Source organism: Neofelis nebulosa, chromosome 16, assembly GCF_028018385.1.
Source record: "Neofelis nebulosa isolate mNeoNeb1 chromosome 16, mNeoNeb1.pri, whole genome shotgun sequence".
Classification (NCBI taxonomy): Eukaryota; Metazoa; Chordata; class Mammalia; order Carnivora; family Felidae; genus Neofelis; species Neofelis nebulosa.
Window position 1 is genome coordinate 11,430,827 of NC_080797.1, and position 22,260 is coordinate 11,453,086.

Sequence of the window (22,260 nt, forward strand, 5' to 3'; positions counted from 1 at the left end):
AGAAAGGTTGGTCATGCCCTAAATGCTCTAACCCTGACATTTAACCCGACGATCTCATTCTAAATGATTTGTCAGTATCTGTCCCACTCCCAGGGTGTGTGTACCTGCGACATAGGAAGCAGACAGGGATTCTGGGGTGTGGTCTCTCTGTGAACATCCCTCCTTTGAGAACAAATATGCCAGGCCTTATACTGCAATCGATGGGGCCCCACACAGCAAGCCCGGTAGGTATCCAAACCCTTACGCTAACAAGGCACCATCGTTCTGAGAGATGGGAAACTCCCTCAGACCCTGTGGAACATTCTTTGAACATTCCAAGTAGTTCCCAAATCTCCATCTTTTGAAGGTGAGCTTTTTCTGTGGTGACAAACTAGAGGATTTCTATTCCTCTAACGTCACAGGTCGAGATTCCCACTAAATGGGGTCCTGTGATGGGGTGGATATCATCTTGGTACAGGTGTAGATCTTTCTGTACATCAGACTGGGGCTCAGGTATTTCTGGCAAAAAGTGAAGTATTCTAAAGTACGGACTTTTTGGCCATCTCTGCCGACATGTTTAGGGCCCTGGTGGCAGTGGGAGGGGGTAGGTGTGACCCCAAAGGTGGCTACCTGGAAGGGGACCACTTATTGGCATCCTGCTTAGTTGGTGAAAAAGCCTTAACCCTTTTCTGCCTTTTGTTTAAAATGCAGGTGCTGGGGCTCCTGGGTGGCTCAGTTGGTTGAGCGGCCGACTCCAGCTCAGGTCATGATCTCACAGGTCATGAGTTCGAGCCCCGCGTCGGGTTCTGTGCTGACAGCTCAGAACCTGGAGCCTGCTTCGGATTCTGTGTCTCCCTCTCTCTCTGCCCCTACCCAACTCGTGCTCTGTCTCTGTCTGTCTCTCAAAAATAAATAAACATTAAAAAAAAATAAAATAAAAAATAAAATGCAGGTGCTTCTCCTCTGGCTCCCCTGGAGGCAGGGGGAGCCCAGGTGTGGGCCAGGATAACCCCACGAGCCAGTAGCGTCTCCCCATGGAGGGTCATCTGGGAAAAGGATATAGGCTTTGGACGTTTTCAATAAAGAGTGCCACCAAGTCCATGATGTTCCTTTCAAACATGTTTATAGTCTCCTGGAAATGATAAAGAGCACAGTTAACATGAATATTTAGACATGAACTTGACTGACCTATCATCAGAGCAAAAGGCACTCCTTAGAACTTAGCAGGTGCCTGCTTTAATCACAGACCTTCAGGGTAAAGACCAACCACCCTGACCTTCCCAGGTGGATGCCTATGAATGGCCCTCCCTCCTGACCTCTTTCTCACAGCTGCATTACTCTCCAGCCATTTCACCTTACTCCCCCACAAGGTTTAATGCAAAGCTTCCTCCGGGCCTTTGCACGTGCTGGTCCCCTTGCCAGGAATACTTGTCCGGGTCCCACCCCCCCAAACCCTCACGGACACACATAGAGCTAACCCCCTTCCTTTGGGCTTCTCGATGATGGCATCTATCCATCACTTCCAGAGAAACAGGGGAGAGAGTTGCTGAGAGACTGCCTGGATCAGTATCCCAGCTCCACCACTGTGTTTAACGTCCTTGGGGCTCAACATCCTCATCTATGAAATGGGTTTCCTTTGTAGTCCCCGTCTCATGGAGTTGTGAAGTTTAAATGAGTTACTTCACACGAAATGCTTTGCCAGGTGCCTTGGTGATGCTGGCTGCTGCCCCAGACCTGTCACCATCAGTGTGGCTGTCTGCATGCCTACCACCTCTCTCCGAGGCACCCTGCACTGCTGCCCCCCAGGGCTTAGCTGTCCCCCAGCGCTGAAATGGGACTTGAGTGAGGGAGCAATGGAAGAGGTGATGTGAGGCCTGCTCCCCTGTGAGCCCCAGGCCAGGTCATGCCCCTGATCTAGCACAGACTCCCGGGGCTACAGGGTGGGCCGAGGGCCCCGGGAATCTACAGGAGTCCGACCCCTGTCTGCAGGCCGAGCCAATTATACATGTTTCAAATGTGTGTGTAAACACTGTTGTAATGAATAAAAATGGGGTCGTTAGCATGACTGCACCTTAGGGCTTTTTGGCTGCTTGGTGACACAAGTACGACCGACCATGTACAGATCTGGGGACTTTGGGGACGCTGGAATGGGGATCTCCCTGCATGAAAAGGCTGGGAGCCGCTGCCTAAGCCTCCCCCGCCGCTTGCGAGCTGCTTCCTGCAGTTCTTGAGCACTCCCGGCGGGAGCCAACACCTGCCGTGTGACGTGATGGGGAGATCTATCCCTGTCTGAGGTGTCCCTTGACATGGGAGGGATTGATTAGGCGCCATCTCTTGGCCCGACCACGGCAGCATCCAATGAGGTTTGATTCATCACAGCCTTCGGTGGCCCCGGCCTCGGCTGCCTTGTGAACACCCAAGGCACTCTGGCTGCTGAGGAATTTTAGAGAGAGGCGCTCTGCATTTCCGCTGATTCGTGCTGAATCGCAGGCTCCGCGCGCGGCCCCGAGATGCGGCAAATACGCACTGCAATGCGGAGGAGCCTTTGTTTGTCCCAGAGTGGGGGCCTACTTTGTCTCTCAAGCACCCAGATGACTCCTGGGGTCTAATCAGAAATACCTCTCCCTGCTGAGGCTCTGGGTGCTTCCAGGATAGGGGGTACATTCCAGAGGAATGAGCTCACCTCTACATGGGGGCGTGAGAACCAACTGCAATCTAAGTGACTGAAATATATTAAAAGCAAACACGGGACGGATGAGCAAAGAAAGCTTTAGTCCGCCGCGCTGAGTCACACAGCGGAGGAGCGCCTGGGAGGGCTCCAGCTAAAATAGCATTCGGGGGCACCTGGGAGGCTCAGTGGGTCACGCGTCGGACTTCAGCTCAGGTCACCGTCTCACCGTTGGTGAGTTCAAGCCCCGCACGGGGCTCTGTGCTGTTAGCGCAGAGCCCGCTTCAGATCTTCTGTCTCCCTCTTTCTCTGCCCCTCACCTGCTTGCGCTGTCTCTCTCAAAAATAAGGTGAACATTCAAAAAATAATTACGAGAAAAACAATAAAATAAAAAGACGGTCTTGCCCCCGAACCCACTATGTCCTCGCAAAGGAGGCTGGCGGGGCACGATCGCATCACACCTGTGCCCCAGGGGCTCGGCCTCACCTCCAGCTGCTCGACCAGCTGCATCTCCAGTGTCGTGAGCACGTTGAACAGCTCAGTGATGTCCTTGCTGTGTTCCGCTACCTTCATCTCGAGGTTGGTCGCCTCGGACTCATCTCGAATGGCATTGAAACTCTGGGAACAGAAGCCCGGGTTGGAGGAACCCACAACTAAGTGTAATTAGTTAATGGCAGGCGACGATCGGCTTCGTCGGGCACGAATGTGAGCTCTGGGGCTGGCCTGTCCAAGTTCAAGTGTCGGCTCTGCCATTGGTCAGAAGCTACTCACCCTCCCCATGCCTCGAGGCAGGCACAGCAGATGCCAGCACTAGTCAGTGAGTTCTCGGTCCACGTTAGCTCGGGTTCTCATTAGTGGTGGCTGGGCTGGGTGGAAGGAGCGATGGCTTCAGAGTCGGGTGAACCTGAATTCGAATCCTGTCTGGGTCACTTATCAGCAGGGTGACCTTGACTGAGCCACCTCCACTCTCTAAGCTTCAGTTTCCTTATGTAAAGTGGGACAGAAGTGTGTGCCACAAAGTTGTGGGGATTTAGCAGTGTGTATGAACTCTTGGTTCACGGTGGGGCCTCGGCTAACAGAGTCCAATACAAGGTCCACAGCAGGCACAGGGAGACAGAGAGACACTGGAAATGTAAGACAGATCCAGCCTTTAGGAAACCAGTTGGACCCACAGAGCACCCTACTGAGCAAGGGGATGCCGGTGGTGAACAGATGCTAGGCCCCTTGGAATGAGAGGATGCTCACGGGCCGGAAAACACCCTGGGGTCCAAGCCTGGCACCAAATCCCAGACACTCACTAACAAAGGTCCTGGGGACTCGGCCATCAGGTGCACTGTCAACTTGTTTCTGTTGATATATGCTATTATTATTGTTAATGTTTATTTTTGAGAGAGAGAGAGAGAGAGCAAGGGAGGGACAGAGAGAGGCGGGGAGGAACAGAATCCGACGCAGGCTCCAGGCTCTGAGCTGTCTGCACAGACAGCTTGAAATCACAAACCGTGAGATCACGACCTGAGCTGAAATTGGACGCTTAACCAACTGAGCCACCCAGGTGCCCTGATGTATGGTATCAGTTGGGAAGAAGGACAGAGTACCTTGGCACGATTCAGTGCGATGAATGATATTTATAATAATGGTTACCCCGTCTGGAGAAAAATCAGGTTTAATCCCTACCTCGAACCTTACATGAAAACAAATTTCCCACAGAGTGAAGATTTAAACATACAAAGTGAAGCCATACAGTCCTAGAAGGAAAAAATAGACAGACTTTAATAAATAATCTCAGAGTAGAGAAGTCCTTTCTAAGTATAACCAGAAAAAAGACTGATAGGTTGTACTACATAAAATGTGTAGAAATTTTGAATAGCAAAAGCACCATAGACAAAAAAACGACACGATAAACAACAAAGTGGGAAACATATTTGCAATTCATTTCACTGACACAGGGCTAATTTCTTAATCTATAAAGAGCTTGTACAAAGTAATGATTTCTTTTTAAAGAAAGAGATATAGATCAAAAACCAAACAGAAAAAAAATGGATTAGGGCATATTAGAAGAACAAAGAGTTCACAGAAAAAGAAATAAAAATGTTTAGAGGAGCCTGGGTGGTTCAGTCGGTTAAGTGTCCGACTCTTGATTTCGGCTCAGGTCACGATCTCATGGTTCGTGAGTTCGAGCCTGGCATTGGGCTCTGCGCTGGCAATGTGGAGCCTGCTTGGGATTCTCTCTCTCCTTCTCTCTCTCTCTCTCTCAAGATAAATACACTAAAAAAAAAAAAAAGAAAGAAAGAAATACAAATGTTTATAAAACATGCGATGCTTATCCTCACTTAAGGGAAAATAAACACATGCTCCAAGTGTGCCAGACTGGCAGAGACGAGGAAGCCTGAGAGCACGGGTCTGACAAGGAGCGGGCCGAGGGGCAGAAGCCACGGCCTCCGCGGAGCACGGCTGAGCAGTAACTGGTCAGAGCAGCAATACCCGGGTCTACCTCTGGGACTTCATCCTACAGATCAGACTCGCGCCAACTTACCCACTGCAACACTGCTTGAAAGAGCGAAAGAACGGAAAAAAATGAATTGTCCGTCAGCAGGGACTGGGTTAATAAATCATGGCTCATCCGTGCAAGGAGAGATGTTACAACTATTAAAAAAGAAGGCGATTCGAGTTTTGGAAGGATCTCTAAGCTGCATAGATAAAAAAGCAAAGGGCAAAACAGCATGGTACACTTTCATCACTCACACACGTGCGCGCACACACACACACACACACACACACAAAGGGTTGGACTGACTGTACCCAACCCCCATCTACATTTGTCATTCTGTGCCCATGCTTAGACCTGCATTACCTATCTAGAGACTGCCCATCACAATTTTACGCCTGCTCTGCTCCCCACTGGTCCCCCCACACACACACAGTTCTGGGAGGCGGTTACGTCCATTTCTCTAATGAGGAAACGGAAGCCAGCAGAGGGTCACCAGTGAGGGGTCCATGTGAGCATTCTGCCGACCCGCTGACCCCAAGCTGTGCCCGGCTGGGCACCAGGAGGAGGTGCTGAAGGAGCCCTGATCTAGTGGGCGTGGCAGGAGGGGGATAGGACAAGATCAAGAGGTCCCGTGAGGAAAGAGAACTGGGGCCTCAGGCCAACAGAGTCCTGTGAACTTCTAAGACAGCGGGCTCAGCTTGGGCTAAGCAGGAGGCACCTAGGAAGCTCTGGAAAATTCCAGTGCTGTGCCGCACCCCCTGAGCTGGGGCGTCAGCCCCAGCCCTGTGGGGTCCCTGTGGACTCTGGTGTGTGGGCTGCATGAAACCACTGTTCTAGGCTCTAGGAGAGGGGCGCTCAGGGTAGTCTGCTCATCCCAGGCAGCCTTTGAGTGTGTCGCCATTATGGGGGCCGTGGGGCCCGGTGCCTCAGAAGCCGGGGGAGCCGGCCTGCTCCGAAGAACTACCCCCTGAACGTTAGGAAGTCAGGCTTGGCACCAGCAAGAGCACAGCACTGGCAGTAGCCTGGTCCAGGTCCTGCTTCTCCAGGGGGATGTGTTGCTGAGGGGGCCGGGCCCAGGCCTGGGAGGAGCCTGCTGGCTGGCGTCCAGGCCTCCCAAACCCAGTGGCTGCAGGCACCAGATAAGAAATGTCATGGAGGCGGCGCCGGGGTGGCTCAGTCGGCTCAGTCGGCTAAGCAGCTGACTTTGGCTCAGGTCACGATCTCACAGTTCATGAGTTCAAGCCCCGCGTCGGGCTCTGTGCTGCCAGCTCAGAGCCTGGAGCCTGCTTTGGATTCTGTGTCTCTCCCCCACTCTCTGCCCCTCCCCGACTCGTGCTCTGTCTCTGTCTCTCTCGAGAATAAATAAACATTTAAAAAAAAAAAAGAAGAAGAAGAAGAAAAAAAAAAAAAGAAACCTCAGGGAGGATGTGTCAGACAGGGTCCAGGAGGACTGGAGACCTGGCCTATCCAGAGGGGACAACTGCCACTGAGGCCCTGCTGACAAGTGCCTCCAGAGAAGCTGGCAACCACAAGTTTTCTGTGAAATCTTCCCATTTTTAACGTCAGCAGGACGTTCAAAACGTTTTAAAATCCTCTGCAGGCCAAATAAAACACATATGTGAGCCAAATGTGTTCTTCTGCTGACAGGCTTGAACTTCTGGGTGAATGCAGTCACACCCCACCCTAAAACATAAGGAGGAGGGTCTTGAGGGTTAAGTCGCACAGAATGTGAGGTCGTTGGTGAGGCTGATGAGCCGAGACCGGGGACCGGGGAGTGAGGAAGGCCCGGAAGCATCTGGGAGCTCATCGCCAACCCTATTATATCTGAATGTGCATTATCTGGGGATTTTGCTTGACCTTAAATTAAGAGTTCTCAACCCGATGGTGCTTCGTGGGTTCCTTGAAGCCCCTGACACTGCAGGCGAGTGCCCACATACTCGGTGTATGTGGACAGTTTTTTGAGGACAAAGAAAGTCCATAGCTTTCCTTAGAGTCTCACGAAGATCTGTGACTTAGAACAAGAACCCATCTTTAAAAATAATGCTAACTAGGGGCACCCGGGTGGCTCAGTGGGTCGAACATCTGGCTTCGGCTCAGGCCATGATCTGCAGGTTGGGGAGTTGGAGGCCCGCGTCGAGCTCGCTGCCGTCAGCCTGTCCGCACAGAGCCCACTTCTGATCCTCTGTCTCTCCTCTCTCTGCCCCTCCCCCACTTGCGCTCTCTCAAAAATAAACATTAAATAAAATAAACATGATGCTAACGAAAAGAAGCAAGTCCCACCAAGCACACGTGGCCCTGAGTGGCCTGGGTCCAGCAGGTCCCGAACGACCGAGGCCTGCTCGCTCAGGTGGAATGCCCTTCCTCCACCACCCCTGGCTCATTTCTCTTTGTCCTGTGAGCCTCAGCCTGAGTTAAGGTCCCTCCAGCAACTCCCAGAGGCTCCCTGGGCTCCCCTCCAGTGTCGTACTGACCACCACAGCGGGGAGGGCCCAGGTCTGCACCCCACACCACATGGGAGCTCGCCGAGGGCAGGAGCCACAGCCAGCATTGGTCTGGCTGCCCAGAGCCAGGCACCGAGCGGAGGCTCAGAAAATGTCTGCTAAACGAACGAATGAACCAAAGCAAAGTAGCAGTTCTTGACGTTGCTAATAACAGGAGCGACAACACAAACACCATTGTTGACAGGATGACACTGCCCTAGCCCCCAGGGGCGTTTTAGGTGAAGGGGACCCACAGGCGTCACCCTGGGCTCAGCTCTGGCATGGTGCTGGAGTTGTGGTTGGTGGCACCGGTGGAAGGCTAAACCTTGGCTCTGCCACTGAGCTGGGTGATTTCTGGCAAACGGGGACAGTGACCGCGGGTCTTAGGAGTCGTCAGAGGTAGAGGGTGTGCGGCCCCTCCGGTGGGGCCAGGCCCGCGGGGTGGGGTCAGCATCCGGAGCAGGAAGCAGAGAAGGGACACGGGAGGGGCAGAGCCTACCAGCAAGTGCGTCTCCTCGAACTTGGCAATCCTGCGTTTACCCTGCTCCCGGTTTTCCTGGATGGCCTCCTGGACACACTCGTTGAAGGTGTCAAGCTCCACTTTGCGCTTCTCCTGCTGTTTCAGGCCATATTCGAAGATGTTCAGGCAGATGATGACGAATTTGTCCTTGTAGGTGAGGCCATTAAGGAAGCTGTCTTGGGGGCAGGCTGCTGGGAGGATGCAGGTCGAGGGTGGTGGCAGCTCCTGGCACAGGGCCGGGAGTTGAGATTTGGAGTCGAATGTGGTGCTGGGGCATCCCTATCCTCACCGTGAGGGACTGGTCTCGGGAAGGAAGCAGGGGCCATGGGGGGACGCTACAGAGCAGAAGAGAGACATGCTAAGAAAGGCCCCAGGAGAGGCATCCTGGGCACCCAAAGGGGCCGGGGAGGGGCCGGGAGCCCAGGGGGAGCCAGCCCCAGCCAGCGAGCTGGGCAGTGTATGTTTCTGTCTCTGCCGTGATATCTAGGGGGCCTTTGTTGGGCTCCTGTCTTTGTGCTCAGCTGTTGCAGGGGCGCCGAGGGAGCCTGCGAAGGTCAGGGGACCACAGGCTGGACGCAGAGAGGTCCGGGTTCAGGTCCTGGCTCTGCTGCTCCCCTCTCTGGCAAGCCACTTCACCTGCCTGGACTTGGGCTTCCTCACCTGCAGCATGGAGTCCTTGAGGTCAGGCAGGCGCTACGGCCCAGATGTGAGCCCAGGTCACCCAGCTGGGGGATGGCAGAGCCAGGCTGGGAGCCCGTCTGTCTGGCCTAGAGCCCTGATTGTCACCTTCTGCTTTGCCTCACACCCTCTCCATCCCCTCCCCCACCCTTTCCAAAACGTTGAGTTTTTAAGAGAAAGTTTCTTTCTACCCAGTGATGGCGACTCCACAGACATACTGTGTGACTCGTTGCCAGTCTCAGCGCTAATTCAGTCTGTTGTGAGTCTAACCTGAGTCCCTCGATGTATAGTTTATGCCAACTGAGGTCATCATGGCTTCGGCCATGACAAGTGCCAGTCACAGCCTCTGGCCTCCAGCTGACTGGGGGAAAGGATGCCGGCTCTTAGAGCAACAGACAAGGGCTCAAATCCCAGCTTCTAACTGCATGACCTTGGACAAGTCAACCTCTCCAAGTTTAGCTTCCCCAATTATAAAATGGGATTAATATAATAACAGCACCCATCTGCTGGGCAGTTGGGAAATTATAAACACTGTATGCAAAGCTCACAGCAAGAGAACATAAATATAGGTACTACAGGTTAGCACCATAGACCCACACTTCAGTTTTCCCTCTTTGACAACCTGGCTTGTCGAGCACAGCGGACCCCGTGCCATGCTGTGCGTCCCCTGAAATCCAGGCAGCGTTTCCCCACGCCCCTCCGCTGACCTCTTGGGTTCTCCACTGCCTCTTGGGTACATGGCTGTGAAGGAGGGGTTTTATCTTCCAGGGTTTCACAAGAGAAATGGGGAAACCGAGGCCCAGAGCAGAAGGGGACCTGCCCCCGGCAGGCTGGTGGTGTGGGGCCTGGGCTCTGCCAGGGGAGGTGACCATGAACTTGGAAGGATATGCCTGAAGGAGCTCGCTGACGCCGGGAAGGTGGGCCAGCTTGTTGCCCTCTACGTCCTCAGCGTACATGCTGTCAAACAGGAAGGAGCCGTTCAGGTGCTCGACGAACGCGGCCTGCAGTCAGAAACACAGTAGGGCTTGGGGGACGCTGATCCACTGGCAAGGGCTCCATGGGTGGGGCCCTGTGCTGGGCGCTGGGGTCAGTGGACACTTTGCAGAGGGTGGGGGAGGGCACGCTGCCCTTGGGCTTTAGCCCTCCAGGAGGACAGGGAAGGCACGCCGGGCCAAGGGCCTGGCACACGCGGAGGTCCAGAGGCATCAGCTGAAGGTTGCACGAGGCTCAGTTGGCCTGGAGGAAGGGGTGCGGGTTGTGGGGCAGAGTGGGTCCGGGGCCGTGCCGGGGAAGGACTTCAACCTTCCTGGCTGCCCGTGGAACCACCCTTTTCTTAAAAGGAGCTGCTCCCTCAGATTGTTTCCCTAGGCCCTCGTGCTGGACCTGGCAGGCTGGCAAGGAGACAAGGCAGGTGGCATCCGGGCTGAGACAGAGCTGGCTCTGTGGTGAGCAGAGCAAGGAGGGGACAGGGCAGGACAGGGCGCTGGCCTGTGGGTGATGTACATGCTCCGTCACAGCCAGGAGAGGCCACACGGCATATGTTCACCATCAAGAGCGGTTCTTGGGGCCTGGGCCCTGCTGACTTTGATCCAGCTGGGCCCATACCCTGTGGCCAGCATCTTGGAGCCAGGGCAGGGGGAGGTGGGCGGCAGGGCTCCTCCCGACAGAATGTACCTTGTGCTCCTCCAGCTCCTCCCGCTGGGCCCGCTCATTATCCAGCTGGGCCTGAATCAGGTTCTCTCGCTGCTTCAGCTCGTCGATGCCGTACTGGTGTTTGATCTCTGCCAGCTCTTTCTGAGGGGGGGATGGGAAGGGGCACTGTTACTGGGGCATGTTTGGTCCCTCCCTCCCGGCCATGCCAGCCTCTGCCATCCCGCGGCCTCTCTAGCGAGGGTGGGGGTATGGACAGCCTCCTAGTGAAGGCTGTGTGGGCAAGGATGGCTTGCTTCCTCCTGGCCTTTTCCAAGTATCCTGAGTCTAAGGGAAATGAGGGGAAGGACCAACAGCATGGGGGGAAGGCAGCACAGGCAGGTGGCACAGGCAGGGGATCAGGGCCACGTCCCGGGCAGGTGCACATGCCCAGAGCAGGTGCTCCCACTCTCTTCCAGGGATGCACGATGGGAAACAGGTAAAGTGAGCTACCTGAGTCACAGGCCTGGTCTCAAGGGCCTTGGACCTTGGCTCTGTGCCCTGCCACCTCCTGGCTCTCCTCCCAGCCCTCCTGCTCATCCCCTTATACCCAGCAGGCACTGCTGGAGCCTGTAGGGCTCAGTCCTCACCCTTCTCGGCTCACTCGACACACCCCAGGTGATTTCACCTGTGCTAAGGTCAAGTGCAAGCACGTCCAATGGCTCCACCCTCAGACAACATGCGGGTCTTTACCTTCAGCCCAGACCCTACCTTTGAGAGCCTCTCTCCCCTAGCTGCCTTGAGAACACTGCCCCCTCAGCATGTCCAAGATGGACTTCTGTCCTCCCATGGTCCCACTGAGGTGAGTGGCCCCCCAGCCATCCAGCACCCCGGCCGGAGACCCGGGACACATGCGGGACCCTCCCTCCTCCACCAGACCCAGGCTGTGCCCTGGCCTGTCTGTGCTAGCTCCTAATCCTATCTCACCATCCTCTCTCTCTGGCCTCGATCCCTGCCTCAGCCTCCTAGCTGGCCTCCCCCGTGCACCCTGTCCCCTCACCCAGTCTGTCCACTGCTCCCGAGCAAAAAGCCAGAGAAACCTCTGTTAAACGCAAACCCAATCTCGTAGGTCCCTTGTCTGCCCTGTAGGACTTCCTCTTGGCCGTAGGGTAATGACAAGCTCCTGCGAGGCCTGCCTGCCACCCTCTCTCTCCAGCTCTCTGAGCGCCAGCCATTGGCTCCCTCGCCGCACTGCCTCCTGCCACAGGCCTTTACATGTGCTCTGTCCTAACCCTAGCCCTTCACCAGCCCTTCACTCCTGCTCATCCTATGCTTCAAACCACCAACCCCCGCCTTGTACACCTGGTATTTTCACGTATCTGTGAGAGGATCTGTCTCTGTGCATTGGCACCACAAAGGAAGGTAAGGGCTTCCTCGGGGTCTGTTCGATTCCAGATACTGAGCTTTCTTTCGGCTCTCCTGTGCTGCCTGAAGCCCATCCCGTCTTACTCCTGAACGTGATGCGAGTATAGGTATCATTATAGTTTTGTGCCTTAACTTGGGCCTTGGCTGCAAATAGCTTATATTGCACAGCTGAAATCCTTCTAAAGAACTGTTATTCATTGAGCTGTATGCTTATATTGTTTTCTTACATGGTCATACTTTATTTTTAAAATATTTTTAATTCTTTTTTTAAAACTTTTTAATGTTTATTTATGAGAGAGAGCAAGGGAGAGAGAGAGAGGGAGAGAGACAGAGCATGAGTGGGGGAGGGGCAGAGAGAGAAGGAGACACAGAATCCCAAGCAGGCTCCAAGCTCTGAGCTGTCAGCACAGAGCCTGATGCGGGGCTGAAACCCACGAACCATGAGATCATGACCTGAGTTGAAGTTGGGAGCTTAACTGACTGAGCCACCAAGGTGCCCTTATTTTTAAAATATTTTTAAAATGTTTATTTATGTTGAGGGGGGGGGGAGAGAGAGAGAGAGAGAGAGAGAGAGAGAGAGAGAAGGGGTGGTGAAGAGAGAGGGAGAGAGATAAAGAATCTCAAGCAGGCTCCGTACTGCCAGCTCAGAGCCCAATATGGGGCTTGACCCCACAAACTGTGAGATCATGACCTGAGCTGAAATCAAAGAGTCAGACATTTGACTGACTGAGCCACCCAGGTACTCCTACATATTTATACTTTAATAAGGACATTTAAATTTTTGTTTTTTTAAGTTAATGTATTTATTTTTGAGACAGAGAGAGAGAGAAAGCATGAGTTGGGGAGGGGCAGAGAGAGAGTGAGAGAGACAATCCCAAGCAGGCTCCACTCTGTCAACATGGAGCCTAATGTGGGGCTTAAACCCACAAATGTTAGATCATGACCTGAACCAAAGTTGGATGCTTAACTGACTGAGCCACCCAGGTGTCCCAAATTTTTAAAAGTCTCTAGTTTCTGGGCCACGCTTTCTTCTCCATTCCCACAGCCCTGCCTTCTCCCTCCCTCCCTCCCTGCTACCCCACCTCATCCCACATCTCTTCTCTATATCCTCTGTCTCCCAGATTCCTGAACTGCGGACCACATCAAGAATTCTGCTGAGAACCGCTCAGGGTTCCCCACGGGCCCCCACCTTCAAATCGGAGAACCCTTAAACCCCAGCAGGGCCCTGCTGATTGACCCCTGCCTCCCCTGCCTGTCTCCCCACCTCCCCACACAAAGCCCCTCAAGCTCATAGCACCTGCCCATTCCATGTGGTTTGTGGGGGACTGTCCTCTGTTCCTCAGGGCTGGATTGAGGGGAGGGCCAGCCTTCAGGCACAGTCCAGGGCCTTGACTTAAAAGGGGCCTGATGAAAACAGGGGGAGAGCTCCACAGAGCTGAGAGGCACCTCAAGAGCCTGCCCTTGAACCTCTGTCCTCCCACAGTCCCACTGAGGTGAGCGGCCCCCCAGTCATCCAGCACCCCGGCCGGAGACCCAGGGGACATCCTGGACCCTCCCCTGGTTGGCCTGTATCTGGGCCCAGCTGTTCTGCTGCCCAAGCCCTACAGCACCAAGAGGCCAGGGGCTTGGGGCAGGCTATGGCTGGCTTCAGGGCAGGCAGTAGTGTGGACAGGGAAGTTTCAAGTGCCCCTGCTTTGCAGAACTCTGCTCTTAGAGCCTTTTACTCATTATTTATCTTGATGCATCTAGGCAAGTCTCTGAATCATGAAAGGAGCCTTTGTTTCGCTGCGGCACAACGGGGATGCCCAGACTGGGCTGTCTGCCCTTTATGGAAGCTTCTGGGGACTGAGGAGAGAATGCTTGGGGAGGGGCTTTGGAACTGTGCAGTGTCAGGCTGTCCCCTGGTTCTACAACGGACTTTGAAACCTACCCCAACAGCTCTCTGGCCCATTCCAAGCATCGGAGCCCGTGATGACTTCCAAACTATTATCTACATGAAGCAAAAAATACTTGAGAGTATTAGAATTCGAGTCTCAGCTTTTGGTGCTGTCACGGGAAGCAGAGAAAGCCACGGTCCTCAGAGGGGCACCTCTCTGACCTCACCCTATCTCTGTGGACCTCCCAGGAAGGCACTGGCAAGCAGAGGGCTCCACACTTGGAAGGTGGCCCTGTCCACCTGGGCGCCGGGGCTCTGCAACACGGTCCAGGCCAGGCAGGGTCAGCCTTCAGACCTGTGGACGAGTCCTCCCTGCTCCTGCTGGGCTCTCCCAGGTGCTCCCCATCACCTCAGTGCCCCCAAGCCCAGGCTCCTTTCTCTCAGGAAGGCACCAGCTTCCCGCGAGAAGGAGCAGGCAGGTCAAACAGTCCCTTGGTCTCTGTAGCACCCAACATGCAGGGACATCCGTTTCTGCCACCAAAGGCCCCAGGTATTGGGCCAGGTTCTTTCCTTCCAGTGGGGAAGGCACCCAGAGAAGGATCACACTGCAAAGAGCAAGAGGTGAGCGAAAGGGGGCAGCTCATAGCAGGGGGACAGGAACGCGGTGGCCGTGGACAGACCAGGCGGTGGGCGGGGGAAGGGCCCTCCTCACTGGGTTCTGCTGCCAGGATGCCTGGCTCCGGCTCCCGGCCCAACCACCACTGGCTGCGAGCTCCCCGGCGAGGCATCTCACTGGTGCCAGCCCTCGGTTGGCCAGCTAAGGGCAGGAACAGACCCCCCCCCCCCCCCCCGCCACTGACAGGCTGGAGTGAAAGCGACATCAAACAGTAACGTGTGCGTGGCGGACGCGTACGGGAGGACAGTTAGCTGTTCTATTGCTCCCGGGCTCTGCCACGAGCCGCTGATGCTAACTGCTGGCCCTCGCTTGGTGTCCCCAGCTTCTTCATTCAGACCACCAGACAGTGCCGGGTGGCTGGACGTGGCCTGGAGGCAACACATGGAGGGACCTGGCCACCGTGAGCAGGCACTGAACGGCTAGCATGAGGGTCCTGCTGGAATGGTGCCCACGGGGGCAGGTCGAAGGAGTTAGATCTCAGAGGGGCTCTGCCCCAGCGCCCTTTTCCGTGCAGTCTGGAGGGCCTGAAGACGGACTCACAGAGCCAGGAGACCCAGAGGAAGACACTTGCCATGTGGTCGTCGATGCGCCGGAAGTCCAGGTACACGAGGTCAGGAAGGTAGGCACAGATGAACATCTTGTAATCCTCCTCCTCCGCGATGGGGTTTCCAGAGAGGCTGAGCGTCCGCAGGTCCTTGAACCGCCGCAGGTAGATGATCTGGGGGGAAGAGGGGAGAGTAACCCATCTTCCTGGCTGCCGCAGAACAGAAAACACCTCCAGCGGCCTCTCCCCTCGTCGCCCTGCCAGGGTCTGCGGCCTGGCCACGACACCCTCCGTGCTGCCTGGGGCGACAAGAGAGAAGGGGGGCGGAGGGGAGGAGGGTTCCAGGCTGGACGGCTGTCCTGATCAGCAGGCTTGGGTTCAAGGCCCAGCTGTGGGACCTTGGGCAAGTTGCCTAACATCTGTGAGCCTCTGTTCCCTCATCTGTAAGATGGGCATAAGGGTGCTATGATGTGTGTCACAGGTGTTCCAAGGATCAAAGGAAATGAGCTATGAGAAACATTGAGAAGCGTGCCTCCCGCCTACTCCGTAAAGGGTGGTAGTTGTTACTGCTGGTCCCTCAGAACAGGCGCGCTTTTCCACCGTGAACTCTGTGGAAGGGCCAGATCTCTTAAATTAAATGGAACCCAATTCGTAGTTAACCTTGGGTTAGCTGGATGACACTGGGACATTCGCTACCTGCCATTTAGTCTTCCTCTACTCCATTTTTAGGAAAGTGGGGGAAAAGTCAACGAGAGAGCTACTGTTTCATTTGAGAGCATTTTCTGCACACCAGACGCTGGACTGTGCAAAAGGTGGCGAAGGAACCAAGCATGCTTTTCCGGAGGGTTCCTCCCAGTCATCTGTTTGTGCAACAGGATTAAGCACCTACCAGGCCTCCGAGGCAGTGCTAGGCCCCGGGGCTGCAGTGGCAACAAAGCTCACGTGGTCCCTACCCTTAGACCAAGGGCTCACATTCTACTGGCAGGGACCAGGGATGCTTTAAAGAGTAAATAAAATCATTACTGTTGGGGGTAAGTGCTGTAAGAATACAAAGATGGAGGGGCGCCTGGGTGGCTCAGTTGGTTAAGTGTGCAACTTCGACTCACACCATGATCTCGCGGTTTGAGTTCGAGCCCCGTGTCAGAGCCTGAAGCCGGCTTCGGATTCTGTGTCTCCCCCTCTCTCTGCTCCTCCCATGCTCATGCTCTGTCTCCCCCTGTCTCTCAATAATAAATTAAAAAAAAAAAAAGAATATAAAAATGGGGCATGAGAGAAAATAACAGGGAGCCCTCTTTCAGTCAGGCCAAACGCCCCACTTCCAGGAGGTCCTCACCTCAGCAAATATTTGTGAAGTGAGCATGGGGCTCAGGGAAAGAGGTGCAGGTACGGACTGGTAGCCACCGATGGGCTAAGCGCGGTGTTTAAACATGATCAGATCTCTGGTAGAATAATCTGGATTTCTGGTTTTTCTAGGAAAAGGGGACGATCTGGAAGGCTAGGGCTGCATTCCCCTCCCCCCCACCCCAGATGACAGACCCTTCTCCCCCACCCCCAGCTACTGCAATGCCCTCGAGCGCCCAGACCCACGGTCTGCCCTGGGCCAGAGGCCAGTAGGAGCGGCCAGAGCAGCCACTCCAGTCCTGGCGCCCGCCGCCCCTGAGTACTCACGTTCATCATGTGGCTGATCTTGTTGTTGCCCAGCGACAACACCTGTAGCTTGACGAGGGCATCCAGAGAGTCGATCTTGGAGATCCGGTTGTTGAACAAGCTCAGGTCCTCCAGGTTCACCAGTGTGTCCAGCCCCTCAATGGCCTCGATGTTGTTGAAGGACAGGTCTGGAAGGAAGAGGGCCACGAGGGTCCACTGGTTGGGGTTAGGGGTGGGACTGTCTTGGGACAAACCCATCGGGGCTACCTATGCTCTGGGAGCCAGCACCAAGCTGTCAGGCCAGTAACTGCCTCACTGACAGCTTATGGTCTTCTAGAAGCCATGCACGGATTCTTTCCTACTGTCTCAAACTTTTACCACCCTCTCCAATTCTGCCACTTGTCTTCCTGGCTGGGCACATGTGCCCAAATACTCAAGTCTGTGCTCTGTAGTTCTGGGATGGAAATGATGAATGGGAGGTCCATAATGGTGCATCCTGGAGCAGGAGGAGACAGTCTGGAGGGCCTCCTTCCCTCACATCTACGGGCATTTTCATAATAAGACCACCTGTCTGCTTAGCGCTTCCCAGTTTATCAAGTGCTTATGAGTAAGTCTTCTGACAACAGCCCTGAGTGGCAGCTTGGAATTTCTCTCCCCATTTGAGCATTGGGAAGCTGAAGCTCAGAAAGGCTCAGTGATCTGCCCAAAGCCACACAGCTAACCATGGTGGTGCCAGAGTCCATCCAGGGCTCCTCCCAGGACATGCGGCAGGCCAGGACCCTCCAGCTATATCCCAGCTGACTCAGATCCTCCAAAACCCCAACCCCGACCTGCAGCTGAGGTGCCAGGCCCTCCGTGGCCCAAGTTTCACATCCCGGGGAATAAAACTGCTCTTTTCCCACCGTGCTTTTCTGGGATCGGTTGGGGCTGGAGTTGCAACTCTGTCCTGGAACACCAAGGGCCCAGAGGCCTAAACTAGGAATTTTTCATGAGCTTGGAAATATGCTCATGATAGCTGCAGGCCATCACGTTTTAACGGTGATTTGGGAAGTCAGTTTGTCCACACCTGAATTTAGCCTCCTTGGCATATCAGGAGATGCTCACTGGCTGACAGTTGAGACTAATGGTAACTTATCGTCCCTTTCTTTTTTTTTTTTTTTCTTTTTAATGTTTATTTATTTTTGAGAGAGAGAGAGAGCGTGAGCTGGGGAGGGGCAGAAAGGGAGGGAGACACAGAGTCCGAAGCAGGCTCCAAGCTGTCAGCACAGAGCCTGATGTGGGGCTGGAACCCACAAACTGGGAGATCATGACCTGAACCAAAGTTGGAAGCTTAACCGACTGAGCCACCCAAGCGCCCCCTCATCGTCCCTTTCTAAGTGTGTCATCTTATCTGATGCTCACAACATAGGCCTCATCTTCTGCGTTTGGTGGAGGAAAACCAAGATTCAAAGGGCCTGGGGGTATATGCCCAACATCACCCAGCACACAGAGAAGCTGAGGTTCAGAAGGCTCCCGGAACTGGTGTAGAGTCAGTACGTGAGCAGAGCTGAGGCTCGAACTGCAGCCTGCGAGATGCCAAGAACACAGTTCTGTTCTTCAGAGGCCGGGCCTGGCCCACTAGAACTGGCTGCGTGCTGGTAAATGTTTAACCAGGGGGTTGGGGTGGGGGGCGGGGGCCAGGGTTTGGCAGAGGCGGGGAGGCCCTGAATTGCAGCGCTTGCCCATTTCTGTGGTGTAAATCCTCCCATCGTGGCCAATTTCAAGCTACCGGCCTGACATCCCTGAAGGCGCAGTTGGGACTAGTCGTGCGTAATCAGCTTTGGAGAGCCAGCCCTGGCTGGCTCCAGTACAGCCTCAGCCCTGGGACAGCTGATGCGGCAGGCCACCAGCAGGGCCTCGCATGAGGCGGGGGCTTGCTGAACAGTGGGAGACACCGTCTGCCCCACCCCCTGCACCCCGGGGACCCAGATCTTCCTGGCTATGGTTGGGTCCCTGGGTGACTAACGCTGTGACTGACAAAGGCCAGCTTCTCTCAGGGGGATGACCTGACCTCTTACCAGAAATGTCCCCCCTGTTCTCTCACCCCCATAGTATCACAGGAGTACTGCACGGGGGCCCGTGGCACTTGTTTTAGGTCTGAGAGATAGCTGGGCCTGGTGGCTCTCTCCTGAAAGCATGGCACTCAGACAGCTGGTACCTGGCAGGTGTTCCAGAGGGGGCGTGGCTCAGGGTCTGGGCTGGCCCGGCGCCCTCTTATCCCTCTCATCTCTTATAGAGAAGATGCCTCCTGGCAATGCCAAGGAGGCGGGCTGCCAAGACCAGACTCGGCATTAATGGGTGCTGGGGTGCCAGGAGGGGTTGCCTGGGGCAAAAGACCCGGGCCCAGCTGTCAGGAGACCTGGCTGTGGTTCGCCTCCTCTGCCTGTAACGTGTGACCCCATCGGGTCCGTCAGCCGCCCAGCGTCAGCTGCTGCATCTGTATCTGCAAAATGGCAACGTAATCCTGTCTGTGGGGCTGCTGTGGGCTGGTGACTGTCGGGGCCACTGTAGCTGAGAGTGTTTTGTAAATTCGGATGTGTGCCGATGCCCCAGGTTGCCTGTTGTCGGGAGCGGCCTGACCGGACGGAGGGAGCATGGGCTTCGGGGTCACACAGATACGGGCTTGTGTGGCAGCTCCGCTGGAGCTTTGGGCAAGTGCCTTGGCCTCGCAAAATCTCAGTTCCTCTTCTCCACATTGGGATTGTAACACTCACCGTTTAGGATTGCCGTGGGGGCTAAATAAGACAGCGATACAAAGAGCTCTCCGGCCAGCCCCCTCTCCTCGTTCACCAAAACCCCCTGAGGCCTTAGCAATGAGGGCCAGAGCTCTACACTTGGACAGAGCTCAGCTGGGAGCCTGATGCCCTCACTACTCACTGAGACCTCAGTTTGCTCATTTCTACGATGGGGATGCAAATGGATGGATTAAAAGGCCTCACAAGGAAAGCAGACAGGCCCGTGCTTAGCAGGTAGTCGTGCTCAAGGGACACTAGCAGCTGTGATAATTGTTTCTGGCTTGATCTGGGCCCCCCTGACTGGCAGGGCCTACAGTTGTCTGTCACCCTGGGTCTAGAGGAACTAGACTGCTCCCTTGACTCTCTCCCAGATGGGGAGGTTTGGCAGGTGGGTCAGAATATTCTGGCCAGGTGTGTCCAGGCATATCTTTGCTGGCTCTGCACAGCAAAGGCCCCAGGCTTTTATTTTTTATTTTTTTTTTTCAACGTTTTTTTTTTTTTTTTTTTTTTTTTAATTTTTATTTTTGGGACAGAGAGAGACAGAGCATGAACGGGGGAGGGGCAGAGAGAGAGGGAGACACAGAATCGGAAACAGGCTCCAGGCTCCGAGCCATCAGCCCAGAGCCTGACGCGGGGCTCGAACTCACGGACCGCGAGATCGTGACCTGGCTGAAGTCGGATGCTTAACCGACTGCGCCACCCAGGCGCCCCGGCCCCAGGCTTTTAAAAAGAGCAGCTTTCTTGTTCCCAGTAGACGGACCTTCAGCTGCACACCGGCTAATTCCGGGCGGGCAGCGGAAAATTGCCTGCGAGGCAATGACCCTGGCAGTGCGTCACCTTTGATTAGGGCAGACACACATGCAGGAGGGGCCCTTACCCAGCCAGACCAGGTGTACCAGACGCTCCAGGCCCTCGATCTTCTCGATGATGTTGTTGTCCAGCTGTAGCTTCCTCAAGTTCTCAAACTGCCAGAGGCTGTCTATGCGGAGGATGTCTGAAACGATTGGAGGAGGCGCCTTGGCTGCTTCCAGCCTGGGGTTAGGGTTAAGAGTTCAGTGCAAGTGCACTAAAAAATTGCAACGGCCAATACTAACCGTTCACAAGGCCCATAACTCCACCGCCCTGACCTGGAGCATGCGACCTGGGGATGTGGGCTAAGCACCCAAGAGTCTCTATTAGTGCAGAGGGGGCAGTGATCAGTGCTTCTACCCAGGAACGCAGTAGACCTCAAAAGCCTACGGAGGGTCGTCGTGAGTGTGGGCTGGACCTGCCCAGGGCATGGGACTCAGTCGTGCCGCCTCTAATGTCCAGCTAGGAGGCTTCTCAGGAACCTGTAACACCTCGGGACACGGGACACCAACAGCGTCCTTCCTGCCACAGCGTGACAAATAGAACGAGGCTGCAGGGTGAATGCCTGCACCACCCACCCCTCGTGCACGTTGGTGAGCGTGTCAACTAGTTCAGCCGTTTTGGAGGGCAATTTGGCCGCGTTAACTGAAATACTTAATGCCTGTCGCCTTTGACCCTGCAATTCCTCTATTTGGAATCTGTCTGCAAAGGCACACTTGTGTGTGTGCCCAAAGAAATACCTATAGGCACATGAGAGGCAAAAAGATCGACCCACAAATGTCCCTATATGGGGAGCGGGATAAATCACCCATACGACAGAGAGGCGGGTTCCTGATGTCACGGAAGCTCCTGACCTGTTGTCCCTAAAGACCACCTTCATAGACACGCAGCCAACTCATTCTTTTTGCTCCTGATGCCAGGCAGAGTTTGGTCTCTGTTGCTGACAGCCAGAAGAGTTCTGAACTACGCTGACGTATAAATAAGGAGATGCTACGTACGTAAAATTCTGGAGGCCTAAACCTGCCCCCAGTTTCCTCTAGTAGCCATAATAGCTTTGTCGTTTACATGCCCCTTTTTTCTATATTTGCTTTTGCAAGGATTTCTAAAACTTATAAAATTAGAATACGCTCATTAAAATAACTGAAATAATATAGAAGTAAAAGGGGTTAAAAAAAAAAAGCACACTTAATAACCACACATTCGGGGGCAGTGGTTTCAACATTCATTCAGAGGTTGTGAGGTCCTGGGGGAGGCTGGGTGCCCCCTCTTGGCTGTCCTCCCCAAGCCAGGTGGGGGTGGGGATGGGTGGACCGCATTTCTCTCCCCCAGGGCCCTGCCTCTGCCATTCCCAGGGGCAAGTGGGACTGGTGTCTGTTCCCCAGCTCGCTGTGGCCAGATTTCCCAGAATGATACCAGCCACCAGCTCCACCTACACTTCTGGGGCAGAGCTGGGCTCGGGACCTCAGATACTGCCTATCCTGGTCTGGATTTTCCAGGAGGCTTTTCTGGCCCTGGTCTTAGACTGACAGCTCTTGGCTATGACTGACTTTCCGGAGATGCTGCTCCCCTGGGTGGCTCCCGCACTCCGGGTGCTCTGCCTTGCACACCTATGTGCTGCCTTTTCCTTAGGCATCAGCAGTTCATGTGGAAAAGCCAAAACAACACAACAAAAAACCAGGATGTATTCACCAGTTCTAAATGAGTTACTAGCTGACAGGACTGCTCAAAAAGTCCAATTTTATTTTTTATTTATTTATTTTTTTATTTTTTAATTTTTTTTTTTTTCAACGTTTTTTATTTATTTTTGGGACAGAGAGAGACAGAGCATGAACGGGGAGGAGCAGAGAGAGAGGGAGACACAGAATCGGAAACAGGCTCCAGGCTCCGAGCCATCAGCCCAGAGCCCGATGCGGGGCTCGAACCCACAGACTGTGAGATCGTGACCTGGCTGAAGTCGGACGCTTAACCGACTGCGCCACCCAGGCGCCCCAAAAAGTCCAATTTTAATCTTCAACATAGACATGGGA

At 54.5% G+C, this 22,260-nt stretch overlaps 1 protein-coding gene across 1 annotated transcript in view; it reads right to left on the minus strand.

Annotated features, from left to right (window-relative positions):
* DRC3 (dynein regulatory complex subunit 3) overlaps nt 1–22,260 on the minus strand; it is a 34,620-nt gene that overhangs the window by 6,319 nt on the left and 6,041 nt on the right. Inside the window, exons 4-11 of the mRNA XM_058702999.1 lie at nt 20,262–20,378; nt 16,632–16,798; nt 14,987–15,137; nt 10,488–10,603; nt 9,702–9,814; nt 8,115–8,289; nt 3,134–3,265; nt 1,041–1,111 (exon numbers count right to left, since the gene is read on the minus strand). Coding sequence (XP_058558982.1) covers nt 1,041–1,111; nt 3,134–3,265; nt 8,115–8,289; nt 9,702–9,814; nt 10,488–10,603; nt 14,987–15,137; nt 16,632–16,798; nt 20,262–20,378 — 1,042 coding nt within the window. The remainder of the gene's footprint in view (nt 1–1,040; nt 1,112–3,133; nt 3,266–8,114; nt 8,290–9,701; nt 9,815–10,487; nt 10,604–14,986; nt 15,138–16,631; nt 16,799–20,261; nt 20,379–22,260) is intronic.